The sequence below is a fragment of the Physeter macrocephalus genome, chromosome 7 (assembly GCF_002837175.3).
Source record: "Physeter macrocephalus isolate SW-GA chromosome 7, ASM283717v5, whole genome shotgun sequence".
Taxonomy (NCBI): Eukaryota; Metazoa; Chordata; class Mammalia; order Artiodactyla; family Physeteridae; genus Physeter; species Physeter macrocephalus.
The window spans coordinates 1,520,547-1,543,761 of NC_041220.1; the positions used below are offsets into that span (position 1 = coordinate 1,520,547).

At 36.3% G+C, this 23,215-nt stretch overlaps 1 protein-coding gene across 3 annotated transcripts in view; it reads left to right on the forward strand.

Moving 5' to 3' along the window:
* Nucleotides 1-23,215, forward strand: part of GLRB (glycine receptor beta) — an 85,774-nt gene that overhangs the window by 36,215 nt on the left and 26,344 nt on the right. For all 3 annotated transcript variants that reach the window (XM_024126672.2, XM_028491556.2, XM_024126673.3), the window contains exons 3-6: nucleotides 5,847-5,953; nucleotides 7,884-7,951; nucleotides 21,556-21,785; nucleotides 21,893-21,975. In XM_024126672.2, coding sequence (XP_023982440.1) covers nucleotides 5,847-5,953; nucleotides 7,884-7,951; nucleotides 21,556-21,785; nucleotides 21,893-21,975 — 488 coding nt within the window. The remainder of the gene's footprint in view (nucleotides 1-5,846; nucleotides 5,954-7,883; nucleotides 7,952-21,555; nucleotides 21,786-21,892; nucleotides 21,976-23,215) is intronic.

Here is a 23,215-nt window from a genome sequence, read left to right on the forward strand (position 1 = left end):
CCGCATAGCACAGGGAGATCAGCTCGGTGCTTTGTGACCACCTAGAGGGGTGGGGTAGGGAGGGTGGGAGGGAGATGCAAGAGGGAGGGGATATGGGGATATATGTATATGTACAGCTGATGCACTTTGTTATACAGCAGAAACTAACACACCATTGTAAAGCAATTATACTGCAATAAAGATGTTAAAAAAAAGAACCAACAGTGGTATATTGTTATTAACTATAGTCTATACTTAGATTGCTTAGTGTTTACCTAATGTCCTTTTTCTGTTCTAGGACCCCAGTCAGGATACAAACTGCATCTAGTCCTCACACCTGCTTAGGCTCCTTTTGGCCGTGACAGTTTCTCAGACTTTGCTTTTTGTGGCCGTGGAAGCTCTGAGGAATCGTGGTCAGGTAGTTTGTAGAATGTCCCTCTACTGGAATTTGTCTGATGTTTTTGTCAGGACTAGATTGAAGTTCTGTGTTTTGGGGAGGAGGAACACTCGTTTAGAAATGACAGTCCCATCACATTATATTAAACGTACACAGAATCAACATGACTTATCACCTGGTTAAGAGGTTAAGGTTCATCACCTGGGTGAGGTCGCATTTGTCAGGTTTCTCCCCCGGAGAACTTACTGTTTTTCCCCCTTTCCATCCCATGCTCTTTGGAAAGGTGTCGCTGTGCACAGCTCACACCGAGCTGGGGGTGTGATGCTCCAGCAATTTGAGAGCAGAGGATCTATGCCAGTTATTTGGAATTCTGCACGGGAGATTTGTCTGTGCTCTACCATTTAGTTATTTATTCAATCAGCCATTTTATTTACATCTTTATGGACTCATGCATTTTTATTTTATACTTTGGATTATAAGCCAGTACAATTTATTTTATTGCTCAAGTCCTCCTAGATTTGGCCATAGGGAGCTCTTTCAGTTGGCTCCTGTGTCTTTTTGACAAAGTCCCATCAGCTTTAAAAAAAATAATAATCTTCCCTTATCTCACTTTAGGTGAGGATAACAGCATTTGTTTCCATGAAGGAGGGTTTCTTAACCTGTGGGGCACATCCGGGAACCCTCAGCATTGCCAACTTTGTCGCCATTTTCTAAGAGAAGAGCATAGCTTTCATCATATTCTCAGCGGTGTCTGTAGTGCTAAAAAGGAGGTAAAGAATCACTGCCCTAGAGTAAAGAGGAGAAATAATACAACGTACACATTTTGCATGCCTTGCTCTTTCCTTCCTTCCCAGTTGCTTTAGTTCACATCCAGCAGAAAGCTCTGCAGCTCCCTCCTCGTGATGACCTGGCTAGCGCCCTGCCACACTCAGGTCTGAGAAGACCTGTGACCATGGTTGCTGCATTTATAACTGGAAAAACAAAACGGTCCTTTGACTCAGATTCCTGGTTTAAGGGAGGATGTGAAGCCAATATGCTCGCGCACACCAGCTTTGAAATGCAGCAGTGCTGTGTGGTTGCTAAAGGGTCATGGAAAATAAGTACATTCTGCAGTTAATGGAAAACTGAGCTTCCCTCTTTGGAAAGACATTTCTGGATTTTTCCTTTAGTGCTGGAAAACATTACATCATCCAGCTATACAGCCTGGCCCATTCCTTAGCGTATTAGTCATGACATCAGTTCAAGTTTAGGTGAGTGAACAAAAGAGGGCAGGCTGTAAAAAGGCTTTTGATATAAAAGACATTATTTTCTCTAGTCATTTGATGACTTTGCCTGAGTTGACTCAGTTATTGTCTTAATATCATATTTCCATGAAATGAATCCTTTTGTGTAATAATATCATAATTGTTGATAGATTTCTTGAAAGAAAACACAATGGCCTCATCAGATGGATAAAACATTGGACTGAGATTCAGAATGTGAAATCTCTAATAACAAAATAGACACTGAGCATGGAACCTAATTAAAATCATTTAACTCTTCTTATTCCTGGTTATTTTGTATAAATACTAGCTACTTTCCAAATTATAAGGTTATGTAAAGTGCAAACACAGTAAAATGTGCTATATGCAAATTGTTTCAGCTCTCTTGAAGAAAGTGATGTAGCTTTCTAAGCTTTTAAAATATATTTTAATGTGTGGAGATGACTTTAATGTTATTTTAGGGTTGACCAAGCTGAAAAAGAATGATTTCTATTTTTTTATTTAGGTAGGAAAAAAAATTCCCTGAATTCATCCATGTGAATATAAATTACATGAGATTTCACTTAAATTTTAAAATGTCTTTGAATTTCTGATATAAAGAAAGGCGAAGTGTTGATTAAAGACTCATATCAGGTTACTTGCAGCAGAGACATGAAAATATGTATTGACACAAATGAGAATAAAGAAAAAGGGCTATAACATATTTGATATACTCCTTTTAATTTCAAGAGATTTTTGTCAACCAACACTGCTTTTGCTGTTACTGGCAAATAAGATTTTTAAAAATTTAATTGTAGAGAGAAATCTAAGCATTTGGAGTTGGCTAGAGGGAAGAGTGACCCTGGCAAGTTGTAGAAAGGGCAACTTCAGATTTTCCAGGACTAGTGATTTTAAAAATTGGTAAGACTAATGTAATATCTATCTATCACCTAAAGCAATACATGGATGGGTGGTAATAAGAAGATAGATAATATTTCACTTCCATTGCGGCAGGCTTGTGAAATGACGACCAGGAATGGGGGTTACCAGGTTTCACTCTTGACTCTACCACTTTAGGAAATCTCTGAACCTTGCTATGGCCTGGTTTCCATATACCATGTACCCTGCGGCTCCATTTAATCACCTACTGCTGACTCTCCGGCCATCTGGTTTTTCTCTTTCTCTGCTGAAAAACCATTCTCTATGTGGTTCATGTCTCTCCTGTGTAACCAAGTGAGTCTTTGTGACGATCAAGTGCAATCAGGTAGTGGACATGGTGGTTGATTTTCCAGTACCTGTTCTCTATCAGATTATTGATCTCAGCCAATCATGATGGCTTCTTCCTCTTTGCTAATGGTTGGCTCAGGAATGGCTAATGCTGGAAAGCTTCTGAGGGAAATGAGTCCTTTCTCCTAAGAGGACATCTCAGGAGCAAATGCTCTTCATCTGGAAATGTTGAGTGAAGCTGCTACCACTATAGCGCCCGTGGGCATCCTGAGGCTGAAACCAGCCCAGAAGAGCAGGCCCGTGGGAGACTGCCTGGGGCAACGTGTATTCAATGCCGTACAAATGTAGGGAATTACAGAACCATAGAAGCCACGATTCCCTCAGGAATCGCTCGGGACATTCCATCTGGTTGGTAATATACACACAGATATGAAAAAAAAGCTACAAAATCATTGCCAAACGGTAAATTTATCAGTTTGTGTTTTTTACAGTAAGCCAGGATGATTGGGGCAGGATTATTAGAAGGGCAGTATTAAAGGATAGGTTGTGTTTGGATTCATACAATGCGGAGCAGTTATGATATTCCATGAAGGGGGGCTGACTGATTCTGTAGGAAGGATAAAATCTGGTAGTGAGTTCGACGGGCTAGCCGATGAGTTCGGGTGGACACAGCTTACAGATGTAGGGGAGGAAAGGTTTGCTGGGTTTTTTTTTTCCTCTCTCTATCCTCAATAGCTGGGTCTATGAAATAGTCTGACAGCAGTCGTGCTAACAGGATAAAAGGTATACAGATTTATTAATTTTGGGGACTTAAGACAAGTGACTTCCTTCTGGAGGATCTCTCTTCAGGCAGATAAGAAGAATTTAGAGAAATCCTCTCCCTGCATTTGCTGTTTTTCAAGTGCCCTTAGCTCAAAATAACTTTTATGCTGAAGAGATATTATGGGTTGGCAAATTCTGCCTCTCTTCACAGCTGGAGAAAACGTCAGGCTGGAAATGTCTCTACCACAAAAATTATCGTGGGACTTCCCTGGTGGCCACTGGTTAGGACTCTGTACTTCCACAGCAGTGGGCACAGGTTCCATCCCTGGTTGGAGAACTAAGATCCTGCATGCCCTGCGGTGTGGCCAAAAAAGAAAAGAAATTGTTAATTGTCTTTATGTTGTCTGGTTCATTCTATTGCTTAGAAGAAATGTACTTGTGAAGGATTTTATATCAAGACATAATAATAGCAGTCCTTAATTGATCCAATTCAAGTGTAGTTTGTAATCCATCAATTCCGTTTTCCTCCCTTGAATGAAAAAACTTGTAGATGGGTTTGGACACTAATTTGCATCTTAATATCTAATTTTTCCACATAACCTCATTCTCTTGAGAATGAAATGGAAAAATGAAATGGAAAATGAACGAATGGGAAAAACTCATTACTGGTCCCCAAATCCTGGAGAATGAAATGGAAAAATCTCATTACTGGTCCCCAAATCCTGCAGCTAGGATATGGGAGCCGATAACGTCGTGAGAAAGAAATCTACTTAATCTCCTGCACCTTTGGGAGGTTTAACTAGTTGGTTTTCATTTTTTTTCTCCAATGTTTTGGATTCTTTCTGAGAGCTACTTGAAAAGGTTGTCTGTATCAACTCCTTGTAGTTTTAGATTTTTTCATACGCTTCTTAATATCTGTCATATTTCACCTGTAGTGGTTGTATCTTATCAGCACATTGTATGATAATTAACACAGAAAAGAATCGCCTGATAGGTCAGAGCTGGGATTTTATTTTCTTTTATTCATTTATTTTTTTTTGTGGTATGCGGGCCTTCCTCTCTTGTGGCCTCTCCCGTTGTGGAGCACAGGCTCCGGACGCGCAGGCTCAGCGGCCATGGCTCACGGGCCCAGCCGCTCCGCGGCACGTGGGATCTTCCCAGACCGGGGCGCGAACCCGCGTCCCCTGCATCGGCAGGCGGACGCGCAACCACTGCGCCACCAGGGAAGGCCCAGAGCTGGGATTTTAAAACAAAGCCAAGCACATGACATTTTTTGCTTCCTATAATGTCGTTTATGAAATTGACACTTTTACCATATCGGTACAGAATAGACAATGCTGGATGCTCCAAGTGTAGTTTTAATCTTCCCTGTGATTTTCGTGGATATTATTTTTGGACTGGGAAAATGATTATATGATAAGACTTTACAGGTGGTAAACGGATCCAAACAAACAGTAAAGAACAACAGTTTCCATTGGCTTCCAAGGAAGTGTTTATGTGCTCGCAAGCAACTACCGATTTAGTCAAGATTCATTGTTCAAAGTTGATTAAAATAGAAAAAAATGGCAGTTTTTCTCTTTTTGATAGTTGACAGCAAATATGTGCATATAAAAGAAAAAGGCAGGTGTATCTCAGAGCTCTATATTTTCCCTATTTAATTGGTCTGATATTTGAGGAACTGCTTTTACCAATCCCGGATGTATTGTACTCCACGGAGAGCATTCTTTGTGTGTTTCTTGGACAATATCATTTTATGTGTCAGCATGATTGCTTTATGAATTCTTGGACTCTCTCTGGCCATATCATCCTGTAGTATTCACATACTCCTTTGCTTAGGTGGAAGGTTAATATTATATATATTATTCAAAACCTATTTTTTGTTCTTGTTTCCTTGTCTGCCATTGTTTTGTGCTTGTCTAGATTTTGACTGCATGTGGCTTCAGGACAAGTGAGAGTTCTGCTTAATTTTATTTAAAGAAAGTAACATGAAGTATTTAGGGCAGTGTTTCATGCATTTGGTAAAATTAAACGCTAAAATACTTTTTGTGTTTGTTTTTATTTTTTATGACAAATACCTTTTGGGATTCTGATAAGTCTACTACTTTTCACCTCTATTTGGAAAAGCCATGCTACAAATTTGTCTCAAAAAGCGAAGTCTTTTCTCCAATGAACATCATGCATTCCTGTTGCTTGCTATTCTAAATACTTACCAAGGCTTTGTTTTGCTTTTTCTCATATAGGCAGCAGTCAGCCGAGGACCTTGCCCGAGTACCTGCCAACTCCACTAGCAATATCTTGAATAGGCTATTGGTCACTTATGATCCCAGGATAAGACCAAATTTCAAAGGTTGGTCTCCCTCCACCCCAATATCTCCATTCTTTGCAGTTTAAAAACTAATTTTATCTGTATAAAATCATTTATTTGTTTTATTCGAAACAGTATATTTTAAATTGACATCTAACTGTCATGTAATGTGCTTAAGTCAGAGCAATTTAATGCCAAAAATGTTTAAAGATAAGCAAAGTGTTAGTTCTAATAGGCTTATATAGTTCCCAGTTTAAAAAAAAATGTTGTGAATTAACAGGCTAACCGATCTGATGGGTTTTCTAAGCACTTTGTATTCTTAACCTTAATAATTTAAAATTTAGGCTCTGACTTTCATTCAGACACCAAAGTTCTACCTTGTAAGAGCATGGCCATATACTCATTTGAGGATAGAGAACGCTCTGATAGACATTTAAATTCTTTTTTTAATCTTTATTAGGTTTTTACATTGATTAAAAAAATTCCCTCTACTCTTTAGCTGAAAAAAAATGGCCATATGGTTTTTAAAAGCGTGTTAACTTTGTGAATAAAATGACTATGTTTTCTTCAACAAAACATTATCTCCTATCATTCCTTTCAAGAACCAAAACTGTACTTGAGCTAAAAGTTGTGGGAAGATGATACAGCTTGCCTCCCTCCCTCCCTCCCTTCCTTCTTTCCTTTCTTTCTTCCTCTCTCTCTTCCTTTCTTGCTTCCTCCTGATGAGTTAGGAAAAGTTATATGAACATATCTCTAAAAAACTGTCATCTTTGTTGCTGGTTAAGGACAGGCATTAATGTAGATTGGATTAACATTATAAGGCTTGATTATTTTTTCCTTTACGGAAAAAAAGAAAGAAAGAAGAAAGAAAAAAGAAAGAAAGGAAGGAAGGAAGGAAGGAAGAAGGAGGGAGGGTAGGAAGGAAGGAAAGAAAGAAAGAAAGAAAAGAAAGAAAGGAAGGAAGGAAGGAAGAGAGGAATGAAGAGAAAAGAAAGGAAGGAAGAAAGAAAGAAGGAAAGAAAAAGAAAGAAAGAAAGAAGGAAGGAAAGAAAGAAAGAAGGAAAGCAGGAAGGAAGGAAAGAAAGATGGAAAGAAAGAAAGAAAAGAAAGAAAGAAGGAAAGAAAGAAAGAAAGGCTTGCAGCTGCTTCTAGTCAAGTGAAGTTATATGACTCTTATAAAAACAGGGTTTTTGTTCGTTACCAGAACCTGTGGTTACTTTCAACACCACTGTGCTCTGGGTTGTCACATGTCTACCCTGTATTGATTCAACACCTGTTTTTCATCAGTCAGAGGTTATGTGGCTAAAAGGCTAAATTCACATTTTCCCTTTGTTAGCCCAAGCAGCAGTTCACAATGAGTAAAAAAAAAAAAAAAAAAGGAAACAGAAAGAAATTGGCAACGTTATTCTTTAGTTCTCACTCCATGAACTTTAAAATTATTTTCCAGCAGGTCAGGCAAAAATCTTAATAATGATTCTGTTATATGTCTGATTAACTTTGCATTTTCATGAATTAAAAATCAAAACATAGCAATTGTAATTGAATTCTGCGTTACCATTTAAGGTAAAAATTTAAAATGATTATAAAATGCAAAAAAAACCCCATATTTTAAAAATGATGTTTTTTTAAAGAATAATTTACAATCTCTTAAAGTAAACGCATCAGTCCAATTAAAAAAAAATTTAAGGTAAATGTATTTTCCCAGAATTTCTACAATTTAAGAGAGAACTATTTCTGAATAAAGAACACTATAAAGTACAATGTAACTCATTTTTTATTTGTATGTTGATCCCTATTTAAAAAAATAAGTCAACAGCAACTGTGAACATGGTATCCTGAAACCATAGGTTTATAATTTTACATCCATGCAGATTGGAAAAAATAGAAAAATCAAATGCACAAACCATAAAAAATGAAGATTCTGACCAAGTTTTTTACAGCTACTAAATATATCCTTAATTTTTATTGACAGGCATTCCTGTTGATGTAGTTGTCAACATTTTTATCAACAGTTTTGGATCTATTCAAGAGACAACAATGGTAAGATTACAACCAATTTAATAGTTTTAATTGAGAAGATTTTAACTGGAGGATAGTGGAAGAAATTGTCACTGAAGAATAAGGAGTAACTCTCAGGGAAAAAACTGCAAGCTCTCTCCTAGTATAAAATCTTCAAATTTCAGGGTTTTGTTGAATCAATGATTTCAATGGCTTTGTAATTTTGCAATTCAAATTTAGTCTTTATATTGCATTGAAACTTACAGACTTGGGAGAATTAACGTACTCACTATGAACGACTAATTGGATACCACCTGGGAAAAGGATTTATGCAATTAATATTCTGGAGCGACATTTTTTTCCTAATATTCTTATGTGTAGAAGCATTCAAAAATATTTAACGTTCATAGTTTTTTTTTCCTTCCAATTTCCTGAGAAGAATCTTTGTTTTTTTCTCTTGTGCTAGTTTTGTGATGTGTGGAGCAGAGAATTATAAAAAGCAAATTTGATTTTCCTAAACTAGAGCAGCAGCGGAGCTCCCTGAAAAGATTATGCGACACAAAGAAAGGGCAAGGAGAGGGCCAGGAAGAGAAAGAAGGGACAGAAAAGAGCGAAAGGAACAGAGAAGGGAGGCTTGAGGTGGGGCTGCCATCCAGGGTGAGTTGGGCATTAGGGACAAAGATGTCTGTGGAGGGTGATTAGTAGATGCCCTGAGCCATGTGTGATGCAATTACCCCTCAGCTTTTAGAAGACATTTGGTACAGTCCACTTGCTTATTAATGTTTTAACATATTAGATTTGTACCCTTTTTGAAAAACCACACGCTGAAATGATACTTTAGGTGGGAGAAAGAAAGTTTAATGGGTTGTTGGGTTTTTCTTGGTATCTTTTTTCTTGAGATACTTATAGTTTTCTTAAGGAATAATATAAGGTTTGGATTAAAAGCCTAATAGTAATGGTTAGAACACAGTAGAGTTTTTCAGGGGATATCTCAGACCAGAGAAAGAATGATTTTAAATATGTTTTCCTTTATTCCTAGGAGCAGCGTAGTGTGTTACAAAAGCAATTGTATATTGCATTTAAATTATGACACCTATTTTTATATTAATTAATATAAGAATATCATATATTAATTGTGAGGAGAATGTTATTTATTTTTTAGAGAACCATGTCTTTAGCCCTGAGTACTTGATTTTTTTTAGAGAGTGTGTAGATATTTTGGATAATTAAAGATTTTGAAATCAAGTCCAAAATTCACTTGCAGTGACTTTAGTTCACCTAAATGGCTGTATGTCTAATATAGTATAGATCACTAGAAGACAGCTCTGAAATAAAGGGCAGACAACTGTATATCACTCAGGAGACAAGGGTAGCCCTCATCATTTGAAAATATGACTAGTTTATCTAAGCACTTCACTTAACAAGAATGAGAAATTTCATTTTCTCAAGGTGAAACTTTCAGGGGATCTATTTGGTCTCTATACTCTTCCCTGTACCCTGTTTTAATCTTTCATGGCACCATTGCGCTAATCCCGAAACACCACCATCGAGGTGTTTCAGCCTGTGGGAAACATTCCCAACTCTATCTTGCATTTTAGGACCACTAATGCAGGGATTTTTTTTTCTCATTTGCATGAAGGCTACATATGTGTCCCAACTCAGGTAGTACCATGAATGTGTCTGTTCTTTAATAAATATTGAATGCCTCCCAAATATCAGATGCTACACTTCTCTAGGTCCCATCAGTAGTTACTTAATTGTATCCAGCTGAAAACACCTGGGGTAAAGGGACATAGAAAAGGCGTCAGAACCTTCTTACAGGTTACTTGAGGATTATAACAAAATCCTGCATACTTTCTCACATAATCCTCTCTTGTCCTCCTGCCGGCTCTTCACAGTTGCGGGCCGAAAGCACCCCGTGCTGGGACCAGACCCCATCAGTTTTCAGCAGCGTCTTTGTCTCTGCTACTTGCCTCTAACCTCCATCTCTCGTCTGTAATCAGAGCCTCTTACTCTGAGCTACTCCCACTCACTCTGTGCCCCCTTTTCCATCCAGGTCTTTCAGCTCTATCATCTGTTTGTTTGTTAAACCAGATTGCTTCTTGACTGTAATGCAACTATTTTTGTGTCTTTTCCCTTTGTTCTCTGATGCACTATTAACTCCTTAAGTCAGGAAAAATGTATTCAACTTCTTCATTTCCTGTAAAGTGAGGAGACAATAGGCCCTCAGTTAGTGAACACATAAATAATGTCATATTATTAACTAATACTGGTCAAATAAATGAACAAATAAATTCTGCTATTTGTCTAGCAAAAAGTGAGTCTACGTAGCCATAAAAAAAGTCGCAAGCAAATTTAAACAATAGACTCATGTTGAACATTTATTCGGTTAAAAAACAGAGCAAATAATGTTATAATAGTAGAGGGTTATTTTTGTCAGTTTTAGAGACCTTTATGCAGAGGAACCAAATTATTTATATTTACTGTTCCTTTTGATGAAATAACCTGCCTTTCCCTTTGTGTTGTGAAGATACAGCCTAAAGGTTCAGAATTGGAACCACACTCATCAAGTAGACTTAAATGTTCCGTTTTATCATAAGTATTATTTTTTGTTTTGCAGTGTTTATTTCATGCATACCTATAAGACAGAGTTTTATAGACGTGTGTTTTAAGGCTGTCATATTTTATAGATTTGCTCAGTCTTTCCAAAAACAGATGCCTTAATAGTTAGGAAAGGTACAAGCTATTCTTGATATAAAGATAACATTAGGATGTCTTCTAAGGGAAAAAAATGTTATCTAAGACAAGCTTGCTCTTCATTACTTGTTACAGACACCAGTCAGAAATAATAGTGATGACTCAGCAGGGTAACTAAGAGGGTCCACGTGTGCAGAGCAGTTATTTCTTTCTTTTTCCTTCCAATCACCCAGGGTGGGCTTATTTATTTTTTTCAGCTTCATTGAGGTATAACTGACAGATGAAATTGTAAGAAATTTAAAGTGTATGTGATGATTTGATATGCCTCTACATTGTGAAAGGATTTCCCCCATCAAGTTAATTAGCATATCCACATTTATCTTTTTTTTTTGATGAGAGCATTTAAGTTCTATTCCCTTAGCAAATTTCAATTACACAATTGTGTTATCAACTACAGTCACCATGTTACGCATTAGATCCTCAGACCTTATTCATCTTACAACCTAAAGTTTATACGTTTTACCAACCTCTCCCTATTTCCCATACCCCCAAATTCCTGGCAATCACTCTCCTACTCTCTGATTCTATGAATTCAACTTTTTTTTAAGATTCGACATATAAGTGATACCTATGGAGTAATTGTCCTTCTCTGTCTGGCTTATTTTACGTAGCATAATGCTCTCCAGGTTCATCCATATTGTTGTAAATGACAGTATTTCCTTCTTTTTTAAGGCTCAATAATATTCCACTATATATGTATATATATATATATATACCACATTTTCCTCATTCATTCATCCATTGATGGGCACTTAGGTTGTTTCCATGCCTTGGCTATTGTAATAATGCTGTAGTGAACATGGAAATACAAGCATCACTTCTAGATATCTTGTTTCCTTTGGGTATAGACCCAGAGTTGGGATTGCTGGATATGGTAGTTCTATTTTTAATTTTCTGAGGACTCTCCATACTGTTTTCCACAGTAGCTGTACCAGTTTGCATTCCCACTAATAGTGTACAACTGTTCCCCTTTCTCTACATTCTAACTGGAATTTATCTCTTGTCTTTTAAAAAAAATTTTATTGAAGTATAGTTGATTTACAATGTTGTGTTAGATCTCTTGGCTTTTTGATAATAGGCAGATAGCATATTTCTTAAAAACAAAAGAAAACAAACCAAAAGACGCCTCCAAAAAAAGAGGTTGGAAAAGCAGAGAGCCTTAGATTTGTCTAAATATAAGATATATGTTCATAGAAACAGTATGATGAATAGTGTGTAAGTTGTGATATCAGACAGGCTTGTGCTGGAATCTGTTGTGTACTTGATGTGTTACACCCTAAAAAGAGTGAAAAAACTATAGAAATAAAGCAACGGTATTTTGCCTGGCATAGTAAATCTTAGGAATGGTTCACCGTTTGGTTGTCATGCATTTGCAAATTAACGTACTATCAGGATAGGATCTCATCCTAAAGAAAATGAACCATTTATGTTTGTTAGTAGCTTCACCGTACAGTTGTGGTTTTGTTTATGAATAGCCCCCTGGAAATTTCCCCTGTAAAGATTTGCTGAAATAAAGGAAGTCCTAAAATTTGGAAGCTTCAGTGTTGCCCAGAGCTTTCCTCTGCAGCTCAGATCTTTCTACTTTAACTGGCAGTTGCTTACTCCAGAAAACATAATGTAGAACACAGAGCTTGAGGTGGGCATAGCGTGAGGAACTACAGACAGAGGTGGGGCAACTTCTGAAGGAGGAGGGCAGCCCTTGCCTCCAGTGTATAAAGTTCATTACCAAACAAAGAAGCCATGGAGGTGATGCACATTAACACTGCTGTAAGGACATTTTAGCCAATTCTGTTTGAAAAACATTCCTTCCTGCTTATTTGTCTTCTAATTTAGAGGCTATTTTTTTTAACGTCTTTATTGGAGTATAATTTCTTTACAATGGTGTGTTAGTTTCTGCTGCACAACAAAGTGAATCAGTTATACATATACATATGTCCCCATATCTCTTCCCTCTTGCGTCTCCCTCTCTCCCACCCTCCCTACCCCACCCCTCTAGGTGGTCACAGAGCACCGAGCTGATCTCCCTGTGCTATGCGGCTGCTTCCCACTAGCTAGCTATTTTACATTTGGTGGTGTATAAGGGTAAGCTGGGACGAAGTGAGAGAGCGGCATGGACATAATTCAGAGGCTAACTCGCTAAACTAAAATCAATCTCACATTTGCTCACAAACTGTAACTGTGTAGTGGAAGAAACAATGTCACAGCCATATTAATACTCCTTAAGCCCTTCTAACCTCCATGGTTATGTGCATCTTCAGCTTGTTTCATAATCTCATTTTTTAGCTTTATGGTTCCTATTTCTCATGTCTGTGTGTTCGTTTGCATTCTACTACCTTCCATTTCTGTAAGACATCGTTATTGATGCTCCAAGTGATATTTACTGACTTAGTAGCAGCATTACCCAAATCATCAAATAAATGTAGTCATCCTCATTTGACGTTGGCACAGCAGTCACTTATTGTATCAGTTTATATGCTACTGCTGGTGACTACTGAAATAAGACCTTCAGAACAGAAGAATGGTTTGTTAGAGGCGAGGTGGCATCTGCTCTATGGTTATACTGAAAATATTTGTTGATTTTTCCATTCAGTTCCTACCTTGGGCTTACATCAGTTGGTTTTTAGAATTGAAAATGTGAACTGTTGCACTTGTGGGGAAAATTAGGTATTAGGTTTATTGTAACGATCTGTACACAGACATTTTACCTCATCAGAAGTACGTAAGAACTCTTTCATGGAAATAAAAGCCTGATTATACAATCCATTGTCTTTGGTGTAGACATGCTTTGTAATTATATTGAATTATCGTCGCACTGCGATTCATGATCCTCCAAACTTTCTGTGCCTTTGTGCTGCATGACTTTTTCAAGAAGAAAATCGGATTTGGGATCAGCTAAAAGAGCTTAATTCTAGTTCTTGGCAATTACTTATCTTTGTTGTTTTAAAACAATTTTATTTTATCTATTTTCTTCTATATGTAACTTTAAATTTCTTTCCTTACAACTTGTCTTAGTTTACTAAGTTACTCTCTATCCTATTTCTCCTAGCTATATTATTCAGAAGCACTGGTGATCAGACATCATAAGTAAGAGGATTGTACAGCTGACCCTTGAACAACACATTTCTGAACTGCACGGGTCCACTTTATACAGATTTTTGTCACTATAGTACTATATACGTACTACAGTATTACCCGATCTATAGCAGTTGGTTGAATCCATAGATACAGAAGGGCACACAATAAAGTTACACGCAGACTTTTGACTGAATGGCGGGTCAGCAGTACTAACCCTGCTCTGTACAAGGGTCAACTGTCTTAGACAAGAAGGAAGGATGAGAAATGTCCCAGTTTTATTTTCTCCTTCCAAAATTTGTCACCATCAGCTGGTATAGAAAAATTAAATTGATGGTGTGAACAGTGCTAGCCAAATATCCTAACCTGTCAAAATGTCATAGAAGTTATTTCTTCACTTCTGTATTTAACAGAAATATATTGGGCACTTGCTAAATATCCAGTCCAGCAGACTGCAACTCATGTAGTTTATAGTTTAGGGTGGTCTCATTGTATCACCTAGCAGGCACCCCTAATAAAAGTGGAATGTTGACATAGGTCTAGAAAAATTTAAATATTCATAAGGTGTTATTAAACAGTATTTAACTAAAAACTCTTAAAAATGACATATTGAGAAAAATAGATAAAGCATAACCTAAGAATTTTTACTGACATTTTGTTAGCTTGCAGTTCTTGCATGAAATTTCTAACCTCACTGATGACTAAATTTAAATCCCTTTCACACCAGGCTTTATAACAGCTCTGTTGACAGAACTTTAATTATAACGCTGCCAGATGCTATGAGAGTTGATTTTCTTTATTTCCTTGAACGCCATTTTTTTTTTATCGTAATGTAAAGAAATCAAATGAGGAAACATCATGTATGTGAGAGTTAGGTAAAAATTACAAGTAACCAGAAGAGGTATCCTAACAACAACACAAAATATAGATGAACAGTTCTTAATATTAAAATATCATTAATGAAACTAACCATTTTTAATGTCTTCTTGTGAAATGTTTTATTGCCTTGAATAAGTAGTGTAATTTGGGTGTTAATTGGGACTGAAAATCTTGGAAAACATCCATTTTCCAGATCATGACTATTAGTGTGCTATTTGGAATGAATAATGATAGTATTTGTCACCAAGTTCTTTCAAAGCAATTAAGTAATTTTCCAGTGATAAAAGAGGTCTGTTTCTGATGGGAAGTTGTTTATTGCAAAATAAATGATAGAGCTGTAAGTATAGTGATTGAATAAATGAAAATGAAAATAAATAGGTTTCTAAGTTAGTTATCTAAATACAGAGCCTTTGAAATGCCAATAAGTATCAATTATTTAGAAATGCCCATAAAGCATGAACCAAAGCATACTAATTAATAATCGTTTATCTTTTAGTGAATGTTAAGCCAAAGCTATTAATTTAAATTGTGAAATTTTTAAACACTCTTAAAAGATGCATCAGCATGCTGCAACTTGTATTGAATATAATACTATGTAGCTACATAACTAATAGAAAAGCATCTTGGAAGCACTTTCCTAATGAGATAATAAGATGTAATGACCAAGAATGGTACAATGAAGTAACTGATTTCCAGTTTTTCAGTGATGCTCATTGTAATACAACTCTGGAGTTCTACTCAGAAATAAAATTTGAAAAAGGATTACAGTAGAGGCTCAAAGCTTATGGTATATTGAGCTTACATCAGTGCAGCTGAAAGCAAGAAGAGTTCATTTCAGGAGATGCTCAAAGCAGTTTCAAGATTTGTGACCTAGAAATGGATTACTGTTTAGAATAATTGTAGATCGATCACAGTACAGAGCAAACCCAATGAATTACGGTATAGGCTTGATTTTATTTTTTTGAGGCAAAAATCCTATCCACCACTATTACCAACATTATAAAAGAATAACAACATTAAGGATATATACTATCAATAATAAGACAAAATATCGATACTTGCTTAGTGCTTAATATAGCCAGATGAACTTCGTGTACTTTACATATGTTTTCTCATTTATTCCTGATAAAAACCCTGTGTTGTGGGTGTATCATTATTATCTTCATCTTATAGATAGGAAACGTTGTTCACATCCTAATTCTCTGTCATCTTGCTTTTATATGCCACAGTGTTTTGCTGAAATCATCAGTGTCTCCCTCATTTGCTGAAAGTATTCAGTTTGATTGTACTTGACCTTTGATGGCATTTATTGCTGTTGACCATCTTAAAGCTTTTGACTCTGGTTTGGTGAAATCACATTCTCAGGGCTTTCTTCTTTTTCTCAGACTTCTGAGAAAGCCAGCCCTTAAAATGCTTACCCTCCCCAGGGTTATTTTTTCCCCTGCATTCCTTCTCTGGGTAGTAATATTGGACAAACTCTTTCTTAGTCTTGATTTTTTCGGGTAGTGTTTTCAAGGTTCATTCATGTTGTAATATGTATCAGAATGTCATTCCTTTTTATGGCTGAATAATATGAATAATATTCCATGGTGTATATGTATATACCACACTTGTCTATCCGTTCATCAGTTGATGGACACTTGGATCGTTTCCACCTTTTGATTATTGTGAGTAATGCTGCTATGACAAAGGGTGTACAAATATCAGTCGTAGTCTCTTGCTTTTAATTCTTTGGGGCATGTACCTAGGAGTGGAATTGCTGGATCATATGGTAATTCTATATTTAACGTTTTGAGAACAAAGCACAATTTTTAAAAAGTTAAAAACATGAATATTGTAAGGACATGTCAGTGATTTATTTAACTCATTAATGAGGGAACCAGCCAGATAGGAAAGCTGATTCAGTGGAGAATTCAGGAGACTGCAGAGAAAGAATGCTGCAATTAGGTTGCTAAATTAGATATACTTGTTAATGTTCCACAGGGCAATAAAGGCATACCTTTGGGAATGTCTTTCCTACCTGAGAGAAATCATTTGTAATTTAGCAATCTTCTTGAAATGACATAATTGTACAGAGTCTGGGCCCTAATTCATAGAAAATGGCAAGTCAAACAAAGTTACATTTTCCTAGAGACTCATACAACCCTTAGGTGGGCTTGTTAGATAGCATTTAGTGTGATATTGAAAGGGCCATCTTTTTGCCTGTCTCCAAATTTTGGCTAATTTTTTAACTTTTTATTTATTCCCTTTCCTTTTGTTTACAGAATTTTTTGCATTTCCTTTTTTTAAGTAGACTATTTTTTAGAATAGTTTTAGGTTCACAGCAAAAACGAGTAGAAAGCGTAGAGAGTTCCTGTAAGCCCCTTACCCCTGGACGTGTAGAGTCTCCTCCACTATGGATTTACTCCACCAAAATGGTCCTTTGGTTGCAGTCGATGACTCTACATGGACACATCATCACCTAAAATCCAGAGTTTAGATTAGGGCTTGCTCTTGGCATTGTCCATTTGATGGGCTTTGACAAACATATGGTGACGTGTATCCACCATTATGGTATCAAACAGAAGAATTTCACTGCCCTGGAAAACCACTGTCTTCTGTCTGTTCATTCTTCTCTCCCCCTAATCCCTGGCAACCGCTGATCTTTTTACTGTCTCCTTAGTTTTGCCTTTTCCAGAATGCCATTATCGTTGGAATCATACAGTATGCAGCCCTTTCAGACTGGCTTCTTTCACTTAGTCATATGCATTTAAGGTTTCTTTATGTCTTTTCATGGCTTGGTGGCTCATTTCTTTTAAGTGTCGAATAATATTCCACTGTCTGATGGAGCACAGTTTATTAATCCATCACCCAGTGGAGGACATCTTGGTTGCTTCCAAGTTCTGGCAGTTATAACTAAAGCTACAATAAATACCCATTTGCAGGTTTTGGTGTAGACATAGTTTTCAACTTTTTTGAGTACATACCAAGGAGTGCAATATGATAAGAGTATGTTTAGTTTTGTAAGAAACTGACAAACTGTCTCCCAAAGTAGCTGTAATATGTTGATTCCCAGCAGCACTGAGAGTTCCTAGCGCTCCACACCCTCATTTCCATTTGCTGTTGTCAGTTATTTTTAGCCCCTTATAGTTTCTTTATGGCTGCAGGAAACGTGTGTCCAGGTGCAAGCCCTGCAGCAAAGGGTCCCAGGTCCCAGGTCCCAGCCTGTCTCAGACATATAGAATAAAAAGAGGGTGGACTGTAGATTAAAACATTCTTGTATCATTTGTAATTTTGTAATTTTTCCCACAGACAGTTTATTTTGTCAAGGTCTCTGATACTATCTAGGTCTTTCATCAGCTTTCAGCTGATTAAAATGCTTTGAACTTAATAAATGATAAATGACATGAATATATTCTGGGATGGTGTGGAAACATTGATTAGACTTCAAGAAGAATTTAGAAAAATGGACTTCACATGGAAAAACACCATTACAATTGCTATAAAAATTTTAAAAGAAAAATAATTTTGCGATACAGTTTTAGTTATGAGTTAACCATTCCATTTTGGAAATAGGTGGGAAGTAGAACAGTGCTCCCAAAAGAACGTGTGCACGTGTGGAGATTTTGAGGGGAGCTCGACATAATGCGGGCTGAATTTCTGAAGTTCCACCCCAAACATTGTAAGATGGCTTCTTTATTAATTCTGCAAAATATGCTGAAGTTAAAGGTTAGCGTTGCTTTAGTTCCTGTCAGATATCTTGCTGATATTAAAAAAATACTGATATAATGTCTTTAGAAATTAATTACTAAGAAACAAAATGTAGTTGCTTGGGTCTAGATAAAGAATACCAATGAGATCTTAACATTTCTATCTCTGTACATATTTCTCACCCTCTTTAAAGGAATAAAGCCTAATATTAGGCTAAAACAAAGCATCCAGATTTTAGAAGCCACACTGGTAAAGTTGCTTGGGAGTTGTGCCCAAATAATACTGAAAGAGTCTTGTCAGTATATGGCAGTGTCTCAACTGTTATTTATTTTTTTATCCAGCCCCCCTTATTTCTGGAGAGGATTTACAGTATTTAATAACAAAAATACAATGAAGTAATTGAAATAGTACTAAATGTGCAGGACCCGTACAATGATAGTCATACCAGGATGTGAGCTGTACATTAATTCAATTAGCTATAGGGTTTACCTTTCAGTTCCCTAGCTGCCAGACAAAAAGGAAACACGACAATAGGCTTACCTTGTACTTTCCAGTAATAGGAAGCATTTATGAGCATCAAGAGACCATTTTCATAGTATAAACTTTCAAAAATAGACATATTTTTGTAAGGCGCTTAGGCCAAATACGTGCCTAGCACGTAGTAAATACTTATACAAAGATATTATAGTTATATTTGGATAAACAAATGAAAAATTAAAGAAAAATTCATCTTCAGTATTTTCATGTCATGGTTATTGACCAAAATAAGGGACCACAGCTTTAATAATAAGCTTATAAAAGATACATCGGCAACCCCTCTGACCCTTAGGACACAGTATTTTATCATAATACTGTGAATGCATATTTCAAATACCACAGCTTAAAGATGTAGTATTTGATGATTTACCTGGATAAGAAACAGTAGTTATAAGAGGGTAATAGAATAGCTTTTACTGTATATAATTTTAGAATACCAGTCATTTGGCTGATCATTACAGGAAAGCTTTTTAGCAAATAATTTGGAATTGGATACTGTTAAATGCTCAAAGTAATGGCAAGAGGATATCAACCATGTGCTTTAGCGAAGCTAGCATAATAGGAATTCTATTTGAAGATGATCACATCTATGGTGTATGTCTTCTTAAGTTGGGGGCCATGCATGTTTTTCTGGGAAGAGAAAAACTTTGGTCAGGAAGCAGCATTGTGGCCACTGGAAGGCTTACCAGTTGATGGGCCTATGTCCTGGACTCGTGTTGAGCTAATTTGTTGAGCTGTCACAGTCAGATATGAGGTAACCACTTAAGTCCCATTATGACTTGTAAGATATGTGTCTATTCGACAGAAAGTTAATGGAGCTGTGTAGTGCGGGTCTTCGACTTCCAGGGTCCTAGGCCTCCTTCACGTCCTCCTTGATTCCATGGTCGTTTGATTAGGAAAATGTTATTTTCGTTTTCCCTGCCAGTGGTACAGATATGTTCAGCGTCAGCTTACATAATTCTTAATTTATTTGACTTTCGCACTTCAAGACTGTCTGCGTATGATTTTTAACGATCAATTTATATTATGTGTTGAAGTTTATTTATTTATTAAACATGTATTTAATTGAAGTATAGTTGATTTACGATGTTGTGTTATATGTGTTGCAGTTTTTATAAACATCAGGTTTAGCTGTTAGATGTAGGTAGGTTAAATCTTACTTCACTGTCTGTAGTTCAGTAAATATTTATTATCAATATGTGCCTTACCCTCCTCTGATTACTATTATAGAATCTGAACATCATAGGAGAGAGAAAGTGAATTCCTCAAATTTTCCTAGAGTCACTGTGCATTGCTTATGCTTTATTTTATATTTTATACGTAAATAAAATGTGCACATTTATGTTTCATATAAATATGTTAGGTCTTATTTAAAGAAAGATAATCTATCATCTCTCCTATTTAAATATTTGGATTTTGATTTGAAGTTTATGATCTGATTCGTTTTGATCATGTCAAAAGGCCATGGAAAGATAGTATTTTGTGAATTTTGAATGGTTGAAAATAAGCATGCTGAAGCCCCATGTCATTTATGCCTTGAGCACGTTGGTGCATGTTCGGAGTTCAGTATATAAAATTAAAATTAAAAAACCTGAGCATAATGCCACAATGCTACTTTTGACTGTATGTACCCCAATAACCCAATGTGTACCAGAATCTCATTTCACTGGCAAATATAAAATGTATTAAGGTATTAAACATGTTTCTAGGTTCATGTATTCTTAGAATATACATGTCTTGATATAATCCAACTTTTATAAAGTTTTACAATTAAAACTTTGGAGATAGGCAAAAAACTGAAGTAAAATAATCAGCTGTTTAGTGGATTTCAAAACCTTTTCCTACTGTAGCTGAATATAACATTTACAAATGTTTCATGTACTCGCATCTGTTTGGCAGTATCCAATGTGATTTGACTACCTCTGTATAATCATTTACATGTATGAGGAGGCAAGGATAATTTTTCCTTCTCTTCCTCAAGTATATATAGAGAGTATGTGTTTTACACATGTATGTAGTTCTATTTTTATTTTATTTTTATTGATGTACAGTTGATTCACAATTTGTGTTAGCTTCTGCTGTACAGCAAAGTGATCTAGTTATACTTATATACACCCTCTTTTTAAAATTCTTTTCCATGATGGTTTATCACAGGGTACTGAATGTAGTTCTGTGTGCTCTACAGTAGGACTTGGTGTTTATCCACCCTCTATGTATAATGGTTCGCCTCTGCTAACCCCAAACTCCCAATCCTTCCCTCCCGCACCCCCTTGTAGCTTTATATACATATAAATTATTTTTGTAGTTTGCTACTTAGTAAAATACAAGTGAAATATTTTCTCTTGGCTTCTCTACCTATTTTTAATCAAAATGTATCCTACTTTTGGGGGAAGAATAATGGCAGTATTTAGCAGTTCCTGTGCTTTTTTGACAATACCAACTAACCCCCTGGTATAACTGGTGTTTGTATTACAGTAAAACAATTATTGGTAAAGTTCTATGACGACGTTTGAACTCACAAGCGCTAAGAGGATGTCTGTAGAGAGTCTTAGAAAGACACGAGGGGCTTTTTATACCAAGCTGTTGTGATCCTTGTTGATGTTGGAAGAGCAAACGTATTTGTGCTGCTAATGATTGAACCCTTTTTATTCTGGTGCTGAATGCATTCTTAAAAATGGCAGTAAACACACACGCACACGTAATTTTCCCAGGATTATAGAGTCAACATCTTCCTGAGACAGAAGTGGAACGATCCCAGACTGAAGCTGCCTAGTGATTTCCGGGGCTCGGATGCCCTGACCGTGGACCCTACGATGTACAAGTGTCTGTGGAAACCTGATTTATTTTTTGCAAATGAAAAAAGTGCCAATTTTCATGATGTAACCCAGGAAAATATCCTCCTCTTTATTTTTCGGGATGGAGATGTCCTCGTCAGCATGAGGTACTCTTTTCTCTCTAATATTTGTAGATTCATATTTTCCTTTAAAAATCAGTATATCACAGAGACATGTGTTAAACAACTTCTAAGACATCTGTTTCTGCTTTCAGGCTATCCATTACTCTTTCGTGCCCTTTGGACTTGACCTTGTTTCCCATGGATACACAACGTTGCAAGATGCAACTTGAGAGCTGTATGTAAATGAGACCCTAAGTCACCATAGGGATAAAAATGCTTAAAATTTCTAGGCAATACATGCTGCTAATATCTTAGATAATAACGGTGAAACTAATGCTTTTGATTACAAATAGACGTTAGAATAAGTTATTTAGGGAAATTATAGTTTTCCTTTTACTATATTAATTTGTATACTAAGATAGATGAGTTCTTTTGTTACCAGTTGATTTCAGTTGAGTTGTCGTAGGTGTAGGTGTGTACCCTTCTAACTTATTCCACTCGCCACCTTCATTTGAGTTAGTAATATAGGCAAGGTAAAGGAGAAAATGGTGTCCTAATAACTTTTCTAATGTTAAAACCACACTTTTCAGAGCAGAAAATTTGGAAGACATTGAAAAATATGATCTAAATCCTACCAAGCATTCATTTTCTATGGATCTATAAAAAATTTATTTTTTTACAAAATTGGATTTTAGATTTTCTATGTTTCTAGAATCATATATTTTTCAGTTTCTAAAAGAGGTACCAGGTGTAGTCATTGAAATGATTATCTCTAAAATATATTTATTAATTAATTTGCTGTGAAGCTTGTCATGTGAAAATCAAAGTAGGAAATAAAACTTGAAAAATTAACGCTAATGGAAGGCATCTTCAGCCTGAATACCCATATACTGTGACCTATTCCTGCAAAGAATCACCTTGTAAAATGTATGTGCTTGCTTGATGACATGCTTTAAAGTTACTTAGTGGTTACTTGTTGTTGTTTAATTTACTGAAGCTGGATCCTAAATTTGAACAATATTTTTTGTTTTCTAACTATAACGTGAGATTTTGCAGATGTAAGTGTATGTATGTACACATCTGTGTGTGTATTGTATATACGTGTGCCTGTGTGTCAATATGCATTTTTATAAGTAATTCCAAATGTGTATATACATTCAGTTCTGTTTCTAGATACACTAAGTATGGCTTTAAAAAATATAGGCATGTAAGAATTGAACGGTAGGCTATAACATGCTGTAAACCCATGGGGCCCTTGAATTGTAGACAGGTTGCCTAAGCCCACAGTGTGGGTTCCAGGAGGCTCTAGTGATGGAGTGATGTCCATTTGAGGGGCTGTTTTATTGCTCTCCTCTGGCCATGCAACTCCTCTAGGGAAGTTGGTAGTGAATTCTTCAAAAAAACCCATTTTGGTGCTTAAGTTTCTTTAAAAATCTCCAGGTAGCATATTGCATGATTGTAAATGTATACATTCA